General features: G+C 40.5%; 1 protein-coding gene across 1 annotated transcript in view; it reads right to left on the bottom strand.

Moving 5' to 3' along the window:
* col5a2a (collagen, type V, alpha 2a) overlaps positions 1-15,492 on the bottom strand; it is a 46,349-nt gene extending 30,857 nt beyond the window's left edge. Inside the window, exon 1 of the mRNA XM_078285890.1 lies at positions 15,267-15,492. Coding sequence (XP_078142016.1) covers positions 15,267-15,357 — 91 coding nt within the window. The 5' untranslated portion in view covers positions 15,358-15,492. The remainder of the gene's footprint in view (positions 1-15,266) is intronic.
* Between the last annotated feature and the right edge of the window lie 1,380 nt (positions 15,493-16,872).

Genomic DNA, 16,872 nt, shown 5'->3' with positions numbered 1-16,872 from the left:
GTGTACTCATTATGGGTTACAAAATACAACAGATGGAATGCTCTAAAATGAACGCTTCTCCGATAATTAGGTATTCAGAAAGCACTTAAAAACATGGCAGCAAGCTGTTGCAATGAAATTGTAAGCAGCTAATCAGTGAATGTTCTTCATTACAAAACTGTGTCTACAAACTAGCAGTGCTACTAAAGCCTGGCCTTCTGACTGGGGTCAGGGTCAAAGTTCAAAGCAAGGGTAACCTTTTTTCCTGTTTGGGCATGAAATGCATTCAGAATAAACTCCATGGGAAACATTGTTTGGATTGTATTGGGGTGTATACAAGATTAATCAAAGTACAAATACAATAGAGAAAATGTTTTGTTTTGGGTTTTTTTCATGGAAACTATTCTTTTTGTCAGGTTGTGTGGTTCTGTTTGGCAATGTGGTTTTATGAACAATTGTGTTTGGGTAACTCTGCAACCACATGGGTTCTTTATGTTTTTTTTTTTCTTTGCTGATTTTTTTCCATCTCACGTAAATTGCAGACTTCTGACTACAAAAGGCAGTGATGTTTAGCAAATAACATATAATTTAAGCTATCATAACACACTTGGCATATAAACACTACAGGGGATAAGCCAAGATCAAAGTGAGTCATCCATCTTTATGTTACAGTCCTTAAACCTTGAACAACTACACTACATTTAGGATTCTGATGACTTTCATTAGAATGCTAAGTGTACCCAAAAGTGGTCTTAATTGCATATTTTACTCTTTGAAGCTGGTTATTATTGATATACCAAAACACACAATAGATGACTTTCAAGCAGGGAAGATGGGAATTGATTCAGACAATCACATAACTCAGTATCTTCGCCTTAGGGTTCAAATTGCAACTTTTTGAACAAAATTTACATAAAAAGTATTCTAGTCCAGTACAAAGAAGGTAAAGCTACACTTTTCTGCTACGCACAGATCCACAACTCTCTATTTCACTGTCATACACTATGCAACAATTTCAATACTGAATACATCCAGAGAATGAATAAGCGCCACCTTGACTGAAGTGGCAAGCATGAATAGTAGTGGAATTTGTCTCAGCACTATTTGCTTACATTTTGGTGTGAAGAATAACTGTAGGTCAAAGTGTCAGAAATGACCATTCAACTTTCCCTGGTGGAGTTGTTTGATTTGAAACCATATATTACACCAAGTCATGGCCAGCTGTCAAACATGTGGTTTTCATATCCTCTCAGGCTGGACCCAGTACACACTGATCAAACTAAGCAAAACATGATGACACACTTTACCAAATGTGAACAACGTGCAGCAACACCTGCACTCTAACTTTCCTTTGGGAAATGCAACCCCAGTCACCTCATGAACAAAAACTACATGGCATACCTGCAATAAAAGTAGCCTACAACTAGTACATCACTGAGGGTAAAGGGTCATTTTCTGACCATTTTTTTAAAATGTATTTGATTCAAAGACTATACTCACACGCACACATACAAAATTAACATACTGACAACATTTCCTGTTAACTTGGTTTTACAGTCACAGTAAACATGACATGCTGACATGACATGAAAAGCTTTTCCACTGCAATCAGAATATACTTCAGGCTGTATGTATATAACTCCGAGAAATTGCATTAGTTCAATGTAATTCCATCATCTAATGTCACGTCTCAACAGTCATCTAAGGGGAAAATCAAAACACACTCATTCATATAGTGCCATTTCCTGGCAGCCGAGGACACATTTCCATAGTTTTAAAATGACAGTAAATGTTTAAAATCTGTCAATATCAATATCAATTTATTGCACAATCTCCCATTTGTATGCATGAGTGGCCTGCCCATGTAAAAACCAGGTATGAAGCAAAGGAAAATGGGTGACGTCAAACATTCCAGTTTACCAGAGCAGAGCGTTAACATATACAAGGGGTCACAGCGCCCTGGTGTTTTACATCAACTAAGCACATAGCCAGATGTGAAAGAATAAACTCTGGATTCTACTCTGGAGGAACTCGGAGGAAAGTCGTTTTCAGCACAGTGTGCGCTTGTTAGGTGATTGAAACACACATACAGAAATACAATGAAGAATGAGTATTTTAGGCCTGTGAGTTTATCATGAAAACAGCAGTGAAAATTAATATTTGGTGTGCATGATACAGACAAAATGAGACGTGACAAGAGAGAACATGTAGCCTAAAGCAAGACAGATAGAACTAGAGTGAAGCGGTGCAAGTATTATTGTGTTTGTACTTGTCCTCTCCCTTCACATTCACATTCAACATTCTTGGCTTTGTTCCAAAGGCAGTTCGGCACGATCGTCACGACTTTTGAATTTATCCACTTCCGAAATGCATTTCAGGGAATTATCCCGCTCTTTGAAGCAAATGGTGATGATTATGGATGAATTAAATTGAATTATATTAAATTCTACTGATTTGTAATGAATTAACCTGATTAAAGGGGTTTGTTCATGCAAGCAAAGAGTACAGGGCGAGTCTTCTCTTGGTCTTGTACACACAAGTCTAGCACCAGTCCTGCCAACATGATAGATGAGAGCTCTGCTGATCAAGCTGATAGTATTTTAGCATAATGAATTGGTAACTTACTTCACTTCTGTTATAATGTGGATATACTGTGTTATGCACTCTGTTCATAGTGCACAAAAATAGCTTTCTGTACTGTAAATACAATTGATGACCAGGGCCCAGAGGTTTTTGGTCATCAGAAAATCATACATTAGAGCATATCGTGTTAGAAATGGATACTATCTGTGTGATCTGTGAGTCAGTAGAGGATGGTGGGTGTTACGGTGTTAATGCTCCTGTTAGGTTAATGCCAAAAAAGCTCACACTCTATCTAATCTTAATGCTTGATGTTAGTCAGCGTTAGGGATGTAACGGTATACTGTTTTAAGGTATACCACGGTATCAAGCAACCATGGTTCTGAACAGTAAGCCTTTCCCTGTAATACCGTGCCCACGGTATAAATTTATGTTGCGCAATGCGCATATGCACAGCGCCGCACGCCCCTACAATGGAGGGTTACCTATCCACAGCTCCGCTTGTGACAGCCAGGGGAAAAAATTAAACATCACACTTCAAGTTGCTAGCAATATTGAATTGCAACAGTGGACTTTGTAATTTAATATACATTATTAAACTGCACTAGATTACAAGATTGTTGTGTGTATTTTCTGTCTTTAATGCAAAATAAACTATCTGATCTGCACTGCAGGGCACTAGAACATTAACGTTATCTCACTACTCACGCTGCTGGGCACATCCTCTCTCCCCAAAGGTCACGACTCTCAGTGGAAAAGGTCAACATGCTGTCCTTCTTGCATAACAACCTGACCTAAACAAATAAGTTCATAATGGAGGACCCTTGTGTAAACGTTCTCATATTAGTTTATTAGTTCTCACACACGCACAGGCACGCACACACGTTTCAGTTCAATAAAGCAATATTTTTCTTCAAAGCAAAATACTTGTTTGTTTGTTTTTTCGATGGGCCATAGTACGTTTAATTAAAAAGGGGAAAAAATTAATACCGTGAAATACCGTATACCGTGGTATTTTGGTAGATACCGTACCGTACTGTGAAATTTCATACCGTTACATCCCTAGTCAGCGTGGTGCAAAATGTTAAAGAAAAAATCTATGGTCTGCACTGTCAAACATATTGGCTGCAGGTCACAGCAGTGCTGAACACATCTGTATGCCCTTTTAAGTGCAGACTGAGGTATTGGCTCAGATATGTGTTCTCTCTCTCTCTCTCTCTCTCTCTCTCTCTCTCTCTCTCTCCCAGTCTCTCTCTCTCTCTCTCTCTCTCTCTCTCTCTCCCAGTCACTCTCTCTCTCTCTCTCTGATTGTCTAAGAATACAGGAACACAATCACAGATCTTTCATGGTTATAATGGGCTTCTAAACCGCTATAACAGCACCATCAAGCTCACTAGAGTCAATAACAGTGCCAAATACTGTTCAAAACGTTGCACAGTTCAACCCTTACCAAAGAAATGCAATAGATTCTACTGTAGAGAAAGGTCCCTGGGCCTTGTGCTTACAGTATGACTATGTACTCCCGGCCTTAGAAGTTAACAATTTCTCTAACAAACGCTGACTCAAAGAAGCCATAAGATGGAATACACATGTTCAACCATTATCATTCTTCAGGGGGAAAGGACTTTGAGTCGTTTTATAAGGTATCATATATTACTTGCGAGGAGACGCCCCCAAGGCAAGTGAGATTTACTGCCACCACATTTCGTTTGACCTCTCTGCTACAGCAGCTAAAGGATGCCGTTACCTCTCCTCATACCAAGAGGCTTCTTTTTAAATCCCATCTTTTCCTTCGCATTAGCCTGTGTTTTCTCATATCCCCGTCAATCTCCCCATCGCTCTCCTTATCCCTAAGTAAGCACTCCCTCTCCCTTTGGACTTCTCTTCCGCACGCCTTTCTTCTTTCTCTCTCTTTTTCTCTCTCTTCTCTTTCTCCATCTCTCTCACCTTTGTATTTCAATAGCAACTCTTTCCACTTGTGCATATGTCTCACTCCATCTGTTTCTCTCTGTTTTGATCTTTCTCCATCTTTCTCACATTTACAATGCCATAGTAACTCTTTCCACTTAAGTGTGTTTTTCTTTTTTTTCTTTCACTCTTGCTCTTTTTCTCTGTGTTTGATTATTCTAAAAGCTGGGAGAGCTGATGCAGCTGCTTGGCCACGACAACAGCATACATTGCATCATGTGTGTGCAGCCCCTCAGGCAAAGCAAAGGATGTGTGCCATAAATATTTACATCTTAAACTGGACTGCATATTGTGGGGTCACAAGCCTGACCCCATTTACACTGGATTTGGAGATTTAGCTGATGCTCTTATCCAGACTACCTGCAACAGCAGAATACATTTAAATTCCACGATTTCCAACATATAAGCAAATCAATACTAGTGAATGCAAGGGTCAAAGCCACAGCATTCTAGATTATTAATGAAAAAGAGTGACAGTAGTTCTCTCATGCAGAAAACTGCATCATAATCTATCCAAAACATTGAAGGAATATCCTTGTTTGAAAGTCGTGTGATATGATTGTATTTAGAGTCCTGCAATTTTACAAATGGGTTATAGTCCAAAAACATCAGAAACAAAGCCAATGCAATATTTTAGCAGAGATTCTTGGAAGTAGAAACAGATCCTGTTGAAAAAAGGCACTGTCTGAGCAGATGTTAGGGCTAAAAAGTCCTCAAAATAATTGAGATATGCTTGATTTGGCAATCTTCCTATTCCAGTACCATCTCAGAAATGGAAACCATGACCTCATCCCAGGTGAGCTACTTACATCAACTGCACACCAAGTATTCTCATAGTTTTCAGACACTTCTTGGAGAGATACAACATTACTTTTCTTGGACAGAACCCAGATGGTCAAGCTATCAGCTGCTGGGGTTCTTAAATCTGCTAAGCTTAACTAATAGTGTAAACGGATAATAGCTTGACCAGCTGTTAATAATTCACTGTCCATCTACAGTATAAACCATCACTCTCGTTAGTTATAGAATACTCCCCATTTAAGGACAAACAATGCAAGCGCTTTGCTAACTTTGCGACGCTACATGCTGTAACTAAGCTAGCTCTGGCTAATACTGACTAGATAATTGAGCACAGAGAAGAGGCTGAGAGGGAAGTCGACAGCGGGGCCCCTTCCCTGCGGTGACATCACTCAGACCGAGGCCCCCGGGGGACTGACAGGATTTATCACTTTCTCTTTATTGCTGAATGGAGCCCTTGAAGTTTACTGCGCCCTACATTTCTGTCAATGCTGGAGACAGACAGACAGAGAGGTGATGGGGTCAAAAGGACACTGTTATGATGCACATTAGCTTAGTGGGCTATAGGTTACTGTGGTCTGGAAAAGTAGTTGCCAGTATTACCTATCTTGAAAAGGTTACATCCATGAAATGAAACTGAATTAAAGCTGTACTATACAACTTTGCACATTGGCAACTCCAAAAGGAAGCAAAAGGTAACCGTACTTCAGTACTTCAGAAATCAATGTAACGTGATGTCAGTAAACTGCACACAACACACTCATGCTTACCAACCCGGCCAGTCTGTGACTGCCAAAGGAGCTGTTGTTTAGGAACAAGTTTTGCATTTCACACTTACGTTTTGATTCGTCACTTCCTGTGGGCGGAGTTTTAAGTCCAATTATTGTCAAATACAAGTCAAATATTGTGGTCCACAGAGTGATTATAGCCTATAGACAGACTTTGTGGTATTTGTTTTTGCGGATTGTTCAATGATGACAAATAACCAACATGTATCATATGCAATTATAAAACCAGTTAAGAATCTAAAATGTAGTATTTTATATTATACATGACACAGGTCTCTCTAGATTTTACCAAACAGACAAGTGAAACACAGCCACAGACTGTTGACAAGAAGGGTCATCTGATGAAATACATAAATGCCAAATTACTTAATAGAATTTCATGGATTTGGAGGAAATTCCGTCCTAATTCACTTCCAGACATCAAATTATTTGTGCATGCTCACACACACACGCACACACACACACACACACACACACACACACACACACACACACACACAGTGACCTGTAGTTCTGTGATGAGAGTGGCGGAACGGAACATTTCAAGCCATGTCCTTACCACGTTTTGATGGTAAACGCCAAAAAACAACCACTGCAAGAACCACTGAAGAACATTTTTTTCTGCCTCAGAGAAGACTGGCAGAACATTATGTCTGTATTTTTTAAAAATCTAAGTTTATTACTGAACCCTGATGTGCGCTAAACAGTATGTGTGCATAGCCCTTCCACATTCTAAATAGTGTTCTTCACTGCCAAGCATAGGATTATTTCTTGGCAGGTTTGCTGGGGTTTGTTTGCTGAAACCCCTCCCTTCTATCAGTAACAGTTGCATACTTTTTTCAACATGTCATCAACAGCTGTGAGAGCCACAAAAAAATGTCCTCCCAAAAGGCAGATCACGACCAGACGAAAAGCTGCAACCTTAATTCGAAGCAAGCATTGTGTTCCGTTTTAAAGAAATAGTCCATTCAAATCACAACTGACCTAATTTCAAGGATAAATGCCTACGTGTTAATCAACATCTTACTATGACTATGTTGTCTTTTAATAACTAAAAGTGCAGGCCTTGCTAAGTTTGAAATGTTTCTAACTTTTAGAGCACACTCAACTGTCAGTGCCGGCAGCAGCACATTTTTTACAATATAAACAGAGAGAATAAGAATCTGGCACTGCAGGGTGAGGTCCTCAGTAGACTCCTCAGTAGCATTACGGCTTGCATACCATCGCTCTATTCAATATAACAGGAGAGGTCAACGCTTTAGATACTGTGGCACATCTGTAGACCATATTGACAACTTGAAGTAGGTGACATCTGAACTTGCCTTGCATGTTGTAATGGGGAAAACAACTAGGACAGAAACAAAAGATGGCTTGAACGAATACCTTATAAGATACCCACAAAATTAGCCTTTGTGCTTTTGTTTGTTGTCGGATAAACTAAGAAAAAAAAAACACATATTGGATCCAAATCACTTATACATTTCCATTGATTTTGCTCAACCTGTTCTTAATTGTTGATTGGTGCCCCAGGAGGCAGATACTGCTGAGTGCACCTTTAAATAGGGAATACAAAACTAATGTTCTTGTGTCTGTCTAAGGTTTCATCCAATAATCACAGTGGAAATTAAGAACAACAACAACCCAGAGCCCAAACACATGCTCTTCCAGAGGAAATTCCAGTTTGACAGGACTTCCTGTGCTGGAGATAGAACAGTCTGTTGGGGTGTGCAGGGGGGTAGAGGCAGAGTAGAGAGAAGCGCTCGCCCTTGATGACATGTGCCAAACAGAGTTGTGGGATACCCCACCACCACTGCTTCCAGACCCTTCCAGATTCCCATTGTCGTTTTTTTTCTCTATCTCTAATTGCAGATCCCTTTCTTCTCCTCTCTCCCTGCCCCAGCTCCTCTCTGTCCTCTTTCGCCTCCTCTCTTTCATCCCTCTTTCCCTCCCACTCTGGTCCACAACTTTTCTTATCTGGCTGTGCTCTTCTGCCCCCTTCAATCCCCCTCTCCTAAACTGCCAACCCACACAACCCAATGACTAAGAGACTGAATGGAGTATGAGATTATGATGAAGTCAACTTTTGCTTATCTCTCTGCCCTCTTCTCCATTTTTCAAACCTATTCCCCTAAACAACCAGGCAACATCAAAGGGTGGCTTAGAAACTAGAGGGAATATGAGATTAAGTTGAAATCAAGCCACAAAACCTCTACTTATAGTGCTCTAATTTAGCCTGGGTAAATACAGGCTGGAAGGATGACATGAGAGATGCTGCACAACAAAGCTGAAGCTGTGTGAACCTGAGATATTTGTTTGGGTGAAGCTGGCATGGCCGATTAACTGAAGCCTGAGCGGAAAATGTAAATAGTTTGTCTATGCACCGCAGCAATTAGAAGGTTATTCTGCAGGGTATTGTTTCTTCAAGAAAACCCATGTGGATTTGCTTTAATCCCAAAGTATATTTACAGAAACACAAAGAACTAGTATTTTATTTCATTCATGTGGACATAATTTTAAAGGTAGTGGACTGTAAATAACCTTTCCATCATTTGGAGCTATTGCTCTTTAGGTTGAAATGTTTCTAACTTTCAGAGCCTGCATAGCTCTCAGTGCTGGCAACAGCACATTCCCCACAATATAAACAGTGAAAATAAGAAGCTGGAGCAGTAAGGGAATTTGGTGTGTGAATACTGTTATTTGACAAATCTAATTTGAATTAAATACAAGTTATCTGATATTTGAAGTTAACGCTGCCATTTTAACAAACTCCGTCTCCCTTAGCCCCTATTCTACAGTAGCAATTTACCCATTTGGTGAAATCATCTATGCTAAATGGTAGCCATGAGTCATTGACTACAAGCAGACATTTCCACATCCCATCGGTCTGGGTTACTGTGAGAAGTGTTTGTTCAGGAACATTGACTGGACATTGCGGCCAGTGGGTTAAGGACAGCACAGACTCACATTGTGCTGAAAGAATGCACCCTTCTCCCTGCTGAATAACTCCCCATAACTTATAACTTTCCATACTGGACATGTTTGAGTCTCTCACATGGAAATGTGAATGAGCAATGTCTATTTCTATGCAACAAACAGTGAACCAATGGAAAAGGGGCTTCTACATTTTGAAATTCCAGTGTCATATTTTTTCTCACTGTTCTGCATGATCTTCTCCCAAAAACACATTGTGTTTCTTTATCACTGAGTAACATCACCAAAGTTATTCTTACTAAAAACAAAAAGTTTTTAAGAGTTTTTAAGGTATGTTTGAGATTCTATCACTCTATTTACCCGCAGCTAAATCAACTTATTCTCCACAGCTTGCCAAAGTTTGAGCTAGAATTCCTCTTTTCAACACATTTGATTTACTCTATACTTCACAGCACTCAAAACTTGATGCCGTTCCCAGCTAATACATGTCTCTGCTTTGCCGACGATATGAGTTTAATTATGAGGGACATTTCAAGAAACGTCATACCCTCTACTAAGATCTGGCACTGTTGCACGGTGAAGACTCCAGCACTGCGTGTGTTGAAAGTTACTTCGAGAAAACCTAACATTTCTCTTCTGAACATAAGCCTCTTGGAGAATGTCCATGTTTGTACTATGGAAAACAATTGTGCATTCATGGAAATGATACATTTTGCCTGGGATTCTCGGTGCTTTAAGATTGTATTCGACTGATTCAGGGTATAACCATCAAACACAGAACAGCAGAGATCCAAGTCTTGACATTGGACCAAGGAATTCCGAAACGTGGTCCAACTCAGTCAAGGCATCCATCATGCACAGCCAACATATGGTAACAGAACATCATTCAGGAAATCCACTGTTTCATGTATGTTCCTGACAACCCCTGATATGGCATGCCTGAGCTAGGTGATAAGGTTTGTAATGCAACTCCTCACACATTTATCACATACAGTGGTTCACCTTGGAAATACGAACTCGAAACCAATCATTCATACGAAAATATACGTTTTAATTCATGATTATTTTACAGACAGCAGTAAATTGGAACAACATAATCATCCTGGCTGTGTACCGCTCGTGCTCCGCTAGAAGAGGACCACCTGGATTCAAAACTACCCCAAGGCATTTCGACGTACTTATACAAGGCATTTCACCATTAAGTCAATCAGCTGTCCAACAAGTTGTTAAGGGCCTAAACATAACATAGGCCACATTGCTGCCCCTTGTCACCCACCGACACCCATGTAGCTACACTTGTTTCACACTCAGCAGTTATAATATACACAACCTAGCTACAACTTAGAATTTAGGTTGGACCACAACCTGCAATTATGGCTGCCAGTCACCATTTTGCGGCATTTAAACAAGTCAGCCTTGTGTTTGAGAATCTGCCAAAGAATACTGTCACATTTCTAACAGGTACTTTATGACTTCATGGAGCCTTCAAAAAGTTGCAAATGATTTGGCTTTACTGATCATTAAGATGGTGTCAATTTAAAACAAAGCATTATAATATTGTATATCAGCCCTTTCTATACCTTGAACCTGATTCATACATTCCTTGTAATGATGATGATACTCACTGTGAATAATTAACATTAAGACTCTTATTTACTTAATTATATGATTCACCTGAGAGCAACTCTGCTGAATCATTACCTGGCCTAAAGCACTTCACCAGAGAGAGAGCGAGAGGTTCCCAGATGGGACATAACATCTCATGAAATTGGAGGATTTAAAGCAATTACGCCAGCCTTTGAAATGGTCACCAGGGGAGAGAAAGAGAACATGCTCATAGGGAGCGCTACATTATACTAAGACCTGCCAGCCTACAGTGGATAAGCTCCACAGGGCAAAAGTCCTCCTGATCTCCTGAAAAACCACAACCAGCTGTATCAACACTCCTACACTGTACAGGCAAACTGTATTGTGCACCAGCAACGACTCAAAAGCATCTTAACACAAAGGTTGTATTTGCTGCACTGACGTTCAGAGATAGACAATATTACTTTTTAATTGCTGATACAGATACTTTGTGCTTAACTAAGACTGTTGGCCAATAACAAATAACAAGCATTACTTTCATGAACAATTAATACTTAGACTATTAGAGAGGAGATTGGAGAGATCTACATCCTTTTATGTGTGAAAAAGGCAGATAATCAAGCGATTTCTGACATGTTACAGTTTACATGAAGATAATCATAGCACTAAGATGCACTTGGGAAACCCAGCCCATTCTGTGTTTAGGATCTTGCAGTGAAGCACATAGTTTCCAACATTGTCCTGTCATCCAGGGCTCCCAACATGGATAGGCTGAGTGGATCACAGGGAAGATTTCCAAGTAGGTGCCAATCAAGCACCAGGAAACGTGTCAGGAGGAGCCGTAATTGCACGGTCTCCAAACAAATAGTTGCTTTAACTTGAAACTGCAGAGGTGAGAAGTGTGAGGACACACCTTAGGAGATATGATACTCCCACAAGCCATGTGGGCAAGCCATGAGCCAGTAACCTCCACATCTTTCCATGCTCAAGTCGCCCTAAAGTAATACTGACACACCATGTCTTACATCAGCCATTTAACTTCCTCCCCTTCCAGCTACCTCCAAGGCTAAGCCTCATTTTAATATTCTCCCAATACTGCCAAAGCGACTATTTTAACATCTGGAAGTCATCCCCCCACCCCAAGCCTCCATTTGCTGACTGCAATAATTTGGTTTATAAGTAGTTCCCATGGAGCAGTCCTCGCGGGCACAGGCCGCATTAAAAATCTATCAGCTCCATCGTCTGTGCCATCAAGTCATCACAGGTTCACTGCCATAGCCTATCACATCAGAAAACTGATAACATTTTGTGTTTTTGGTTGGAGTCTCTCAAAGTAACCTAAGACAATGTACGATCTGGTGAGGTTTTTCCCCCCAACTTTAGAAGAAAAGAGGCGTGTAATCAAGTCATAGCTCAAAAATGCAGCATGTGTTTCTAATCAGAGCCGTCTGTGGACCTGGTTGAATTCACATGTTTGGACATTTCAGCTTTGGTAGAAAACAGCCCATTTGTTGCGATGTCAGTGATGTGGCAACAACAACTGGAACCAATTTGGGAGTTAGAGTGACCTCATGTAGGTCTGTTGATTTGGAGTACCAAATCTTTTCTTTCTGGTCGCGTGTTCTTCTGAGAGAGAAAAACGTCTGGAGTTGACTTGGGTTTTGGTCGTAACGAATATCAAAAATCTGGAGGTGAACGAAAATGTGACTCTGTAAAACCAGTGCTTACTTCAGTTTGTAAACAAAGACTAAAATGCCCCCAACTTTGAGTGTTAAGTGTCTTTGATGTACGGTGCTAAGTGGCAATTTTGAAGATGTTTTACAGCTATGTCAGCCCCTGGGAGGGGCTATGCTCAAATGCACACACACACACACACACACACACACACACACACACACACACACGTGCACACACACAACATGATTTCTCTCTCTCTGGCTGAAACACTGGGCACAGACTCCTGGTTTTTGTTACTAGTCAGTGATCTATTGCCAGTTTTTTTTCTTCATGTTCAGAAACCTAAACCTTACTCCAAATTTTATTTGCACACTACAGCTCCTTCCAAAACAAGTTGTACTTTCTGGGCCATTGAAGGGTCTACCTTTACCTGGAAGTCTATGCTGGCAGTGAGGTTTCAAAATGTGAGCTAAACGCCAGCTCCTTGTTTCCAAATCTGTGAGCAAACTTTCCGCACATGTGCAAGCATATGACATTCATCCAAAACTGTATAACTGTATTAACCAGAATTTTCAACATTTGCTCTAAACATGTTTCCAGTCATCAAAGCGCCATATTGGACCTAAATCCCACCACAGTCTGGCCCCTCAGAAATCTTGCCAGTAACCTTGCTGCCCTCACCACAAATTTTTGCTGACTTTTTTGTATTTTTCTGAAGAGATAAATATTACCATTATGTTGCAGGTTTTCTGAGACAGTGTGTCTGCTTGCAATTACGTAGTTTCATCAACATTCAACCACACTCAATTTGAAGTCACAATTTTCCATATAAAAGTCCCAATTAAATGGAGCAACATTGGTAATTGTAGCCCTTGGCATATGCAATACTCCTATCCTTGTCCAAGTTTCAAATACTCTAAGTACTTAAAGTTTCACTTGAAATTTTTGAGAATTGGTTTGTTTCAGATGTGCAAAATATGATGCTGAAATGTCGGGTGTGTCTCATGCTCTTCTACTGCCTCTTACGGCTGGTTATCTTTTCTGAATGCCTTTTTTCAAGTGGCAAATATATATGTAAAGTTGGAATGTAAAATTCCTAACCCTAACCCCCTAACTCTTAACTGCACATTAAAAAAACATTCCATACCACAAAATGTGCTCACTGTGTGGAACAGACCCGGTAGCCCACTCAACCACACACAAAGGACATTGTCTCAAAAGCATTGGTGAACCATATTTTCCCTTACTCTACATAAAAATCAACAACTTTCCACTGTATTTATTTGGCTGAAACGCAATCTCCTCACCGACCGCTATTCCATGGAAATGGGACTGCAAGATCACTGTGCTGTTTCACATGCACAAATATGGACAGAGACAGTTCCCCGACGAGGGTGGAGAAGCTAATTACCACAGAGCCTGTCAGAGCTTTAGACCTACTCTGAAAAACATAAACTAACTCGGAGCCTTTCTCGCTCTTGAAATCATAACATCAGCATGCTGTGGAACTTGGAAAAGTTGTATTTCAAGGTTGGGGTAAAGTATTCCTTATTAAGCTTAATCACTGCCCATGTAATTCAAAGCAAGTGAAACTATAGAACTGCACCACTACTTTCTTTGTCAGACAGCAGCACCAATATTACTGTTAAATTACTTCTTCAACATTGTTAACGTGAGCACATACATGAAACATGCTTTGGGCCCTTTGCTGCATTCACCACAAGGTGGCGCTCTCTTGGATGCCCACACTATTGCAAATCAGTTCCTGCTCTATGTGAAACTGAACTAAAAGAGAAAAGCGTACCCATAATAATTAATAACATAATGAAAGAAAAGCAAAGGTTACCCAGAGGGAGTGATAGCCTCAAGAAAACAAACAATAGAGCCTGTGCTGTATTGCTAAACTCCACACTCCTCCACGTCAGGGGCCCCTAAACTGAACTTTCCAACGCTCATAACCTGCTCTTAGCTCGTAGCTCATGACATCATACGCTGAAACAACACTGCCCCTTGACATCACAAGAGATCAAACACTCTAGTAAAAGAAAAAAGGAGGGGAAACTAAAGCTCAACTAAAACAAGAATACTCAGGTATTCCACAGTGTGCCGTGTCTCAGTGACTCAGAGAACCCAACAGCATCTCTGTTTCTCCTCACATCTGCCCTGAATTAACATGCAGGCTGTGTTCCCTCAAAGACGCGTGAGCCCTGGTGTTGAAATGCTTTCTGCAGATGTATAATGAAGTCGGGGGGGGGGGGGGATGGATGGTGGTAACACTTGGTGAAGGTTACAGTGTGGTGGAGAGGTGCAGGAGAAATACAAGCCGCTAAGGTGCTCACTCCCCTCCTCTGCACATTTTTGGTGCCTGAGGGTGACATCACTGGCAATCACTGACAGATGTCCACAGTGCCGTTTCCTGACTGGTGGGGCTTGTTTGCCAATTGAAGATAATCCACACTAGAGCTGCTCTCATCTCTTTTAAATCTTCCCTAAGCTGGAAAGAGTCCTCAATGACCAAGTAAGGTTTGTCTCAGTCGTTCCAACCAGAAATCTATCTTACATGTTCCATGCAGTCATTATGATTTCAGCTGCTATCCATTAGAAAACAGGGGAAATCTTAACAGGGTAATAGAACAAATCAAGTTGTCATGTACAGGGAGAATTCGCTTTTGCCACAACAAATCCAACAGAAGAATGAGGGAAATAATATCTGTTCCAGTTCATCTAGTTCATTCATAACTTTTTCCTTAGTGAACAATACACTTAAAAGAGAGTTGCCACAGTTAATTGATTTAACTCCACTGGCCAAAAGGGAATATGCCAAACTTATAGGAATACACAAGCAGATGTGCAACAAGCTAATGTTCAGTCTACTCAGTGAGCAACCTTCAGTCACCTTAACACATTATACCAAACAGCAATTAGGTGTTAAAATAAACAGAAGAGGGGTTTACTTACCACTGTTCCCGTCTTGGCATTTAACAATCAAAACCTGAACGACCGAGACCGCCAGAAATAGGAAAATCCTTAAATGCACAAAGCTCATCATGTCTATAAGAAAGACATGAGCCTCCCTTATGTGCAAAGCAGGGGGAAAAGGGATGAAAAGAAAAAAAAATGCTCAGGTTATCACTGCAGCACCATGAATACAAGAGTGCCTCTCCTTGTAAGCAGCAAGCAGACCCAGCCCAGACTTCGTGAGTGCTTTTTTGTGTAGTTACAGCTTTAAATGAGAAGAATGCTGGCGAGCCTAATTTTCCTCCCCCTTTTGTCAGCCCTCTCCCATAACCATCCTCTCACAGGCTTTTGTGGCTGTGGGAGAACTACACCCATGTTCACAAGTTCTCATACTTTCCAGTGATTCTTTCTGCCCGTTTAGTTATCTCAAAAGTGACCTTAAGTCTTGAGTCGGAGCAAAAGATGACAGGCAACAGATAAGGAAAAAACGACTTTCTTTGTTTTAAGCTGTCACTGATTTTCTTTTTTTCAGAGGTGGTTGCTAAGCAAGATCGTAAAAGTGCTGTTTTATTGCAGTCTCCGGGGCACCAAACATAGCAGGGAGCTGAGAATCCCTTTTTATTGGGCAATCAAAAGTAAGAATAGAGTTATTATAACTTATTGTCTTGTGATGAGAAATATGAGACGTACAACACCTGAAATAATGCCAATTAAGAACGATTGCTTGTTGACTTGTTTGTTCTTTGCTAACAGTAATCAATGACATTTCTTTGTACAGGACTGTCTTGAGGAATAAGTGCAGCATCAATAAAGGAAAGATAGTTGAAAGGAAAATTGAAACTGTGGGACAGACACTGTGGGTGGTCATGATAGTAGGTGGTCATGATGGGGAATCCTGGGTGTAAATTTAGAGAGAAATCTGAGGTCGACACCTCTTGTCTTATGGCATGGACATGGAATCTGCTTAGAATGCCAAAACCATTTTGACATCTTGCGAGAGTACAATACTAAGAGCAATATAAACTTAATTAGATCTGTTTCTATGTTAGATGCATATCATGTCTGATTTTAAATTTCCCAATCTAACAAAAACATGCCATATGTGAGATAAAATTTTCAACATCTCTAACATTTCCCTGCCATTGTTGACACAGAATCTGCCACACGCCAACAATATACATGAATTATGGAGCAAGATTAAGCACCTAATGTGACCCAGTCTCTGCCAAAGGAGAACACTTGGAAAAAAAAAAAATTCTCCCACAAGAGATGGAGGAATCTGCAGTAGTTCAGTTCTGTAAGTCACTGAAACGGCTCATGAAAAAGTCATTGATTCATCTGTGGGAAATTATAGATGCAAGAGAAAAAAATTGCAGAAGGGCTCTCCAAGGAGCAATGTTTCAATGGTCCATCCAGTTGTGGTGAATCTTGATTAGGAGCAATAAGCTCTGCAGACAATCATTACGATGTTACCAGCAATTTGCACTAATGCTGGATGGACTGTGGACAATAAACCATGGGAATGTGTAGCAGTGTCCAATGCCTTCCCCTATTAAACACAAAACAATAAAGATGTCACATAAATATCCTTTACTTTCACACTAGG

The sequence above is a fragment of the Centroberyx gerrardi genome, chromosome 10, assembly GCF_048128805.1.
Source record: "Centroberyx gerrardi isolate f3 chromosome 10, fCenGer3.hap1.cur.20231027, whole genome shotgun sequence".
NCBI lineage: Eukaryota > Metazoa > Chordata > Actinopteri > Beryciformes > Berycidae > Centroberyx > Centroberyx gerrardi.
This window is presented reverse-complemented; position numbering and strand designations above follow the sequence as displayed.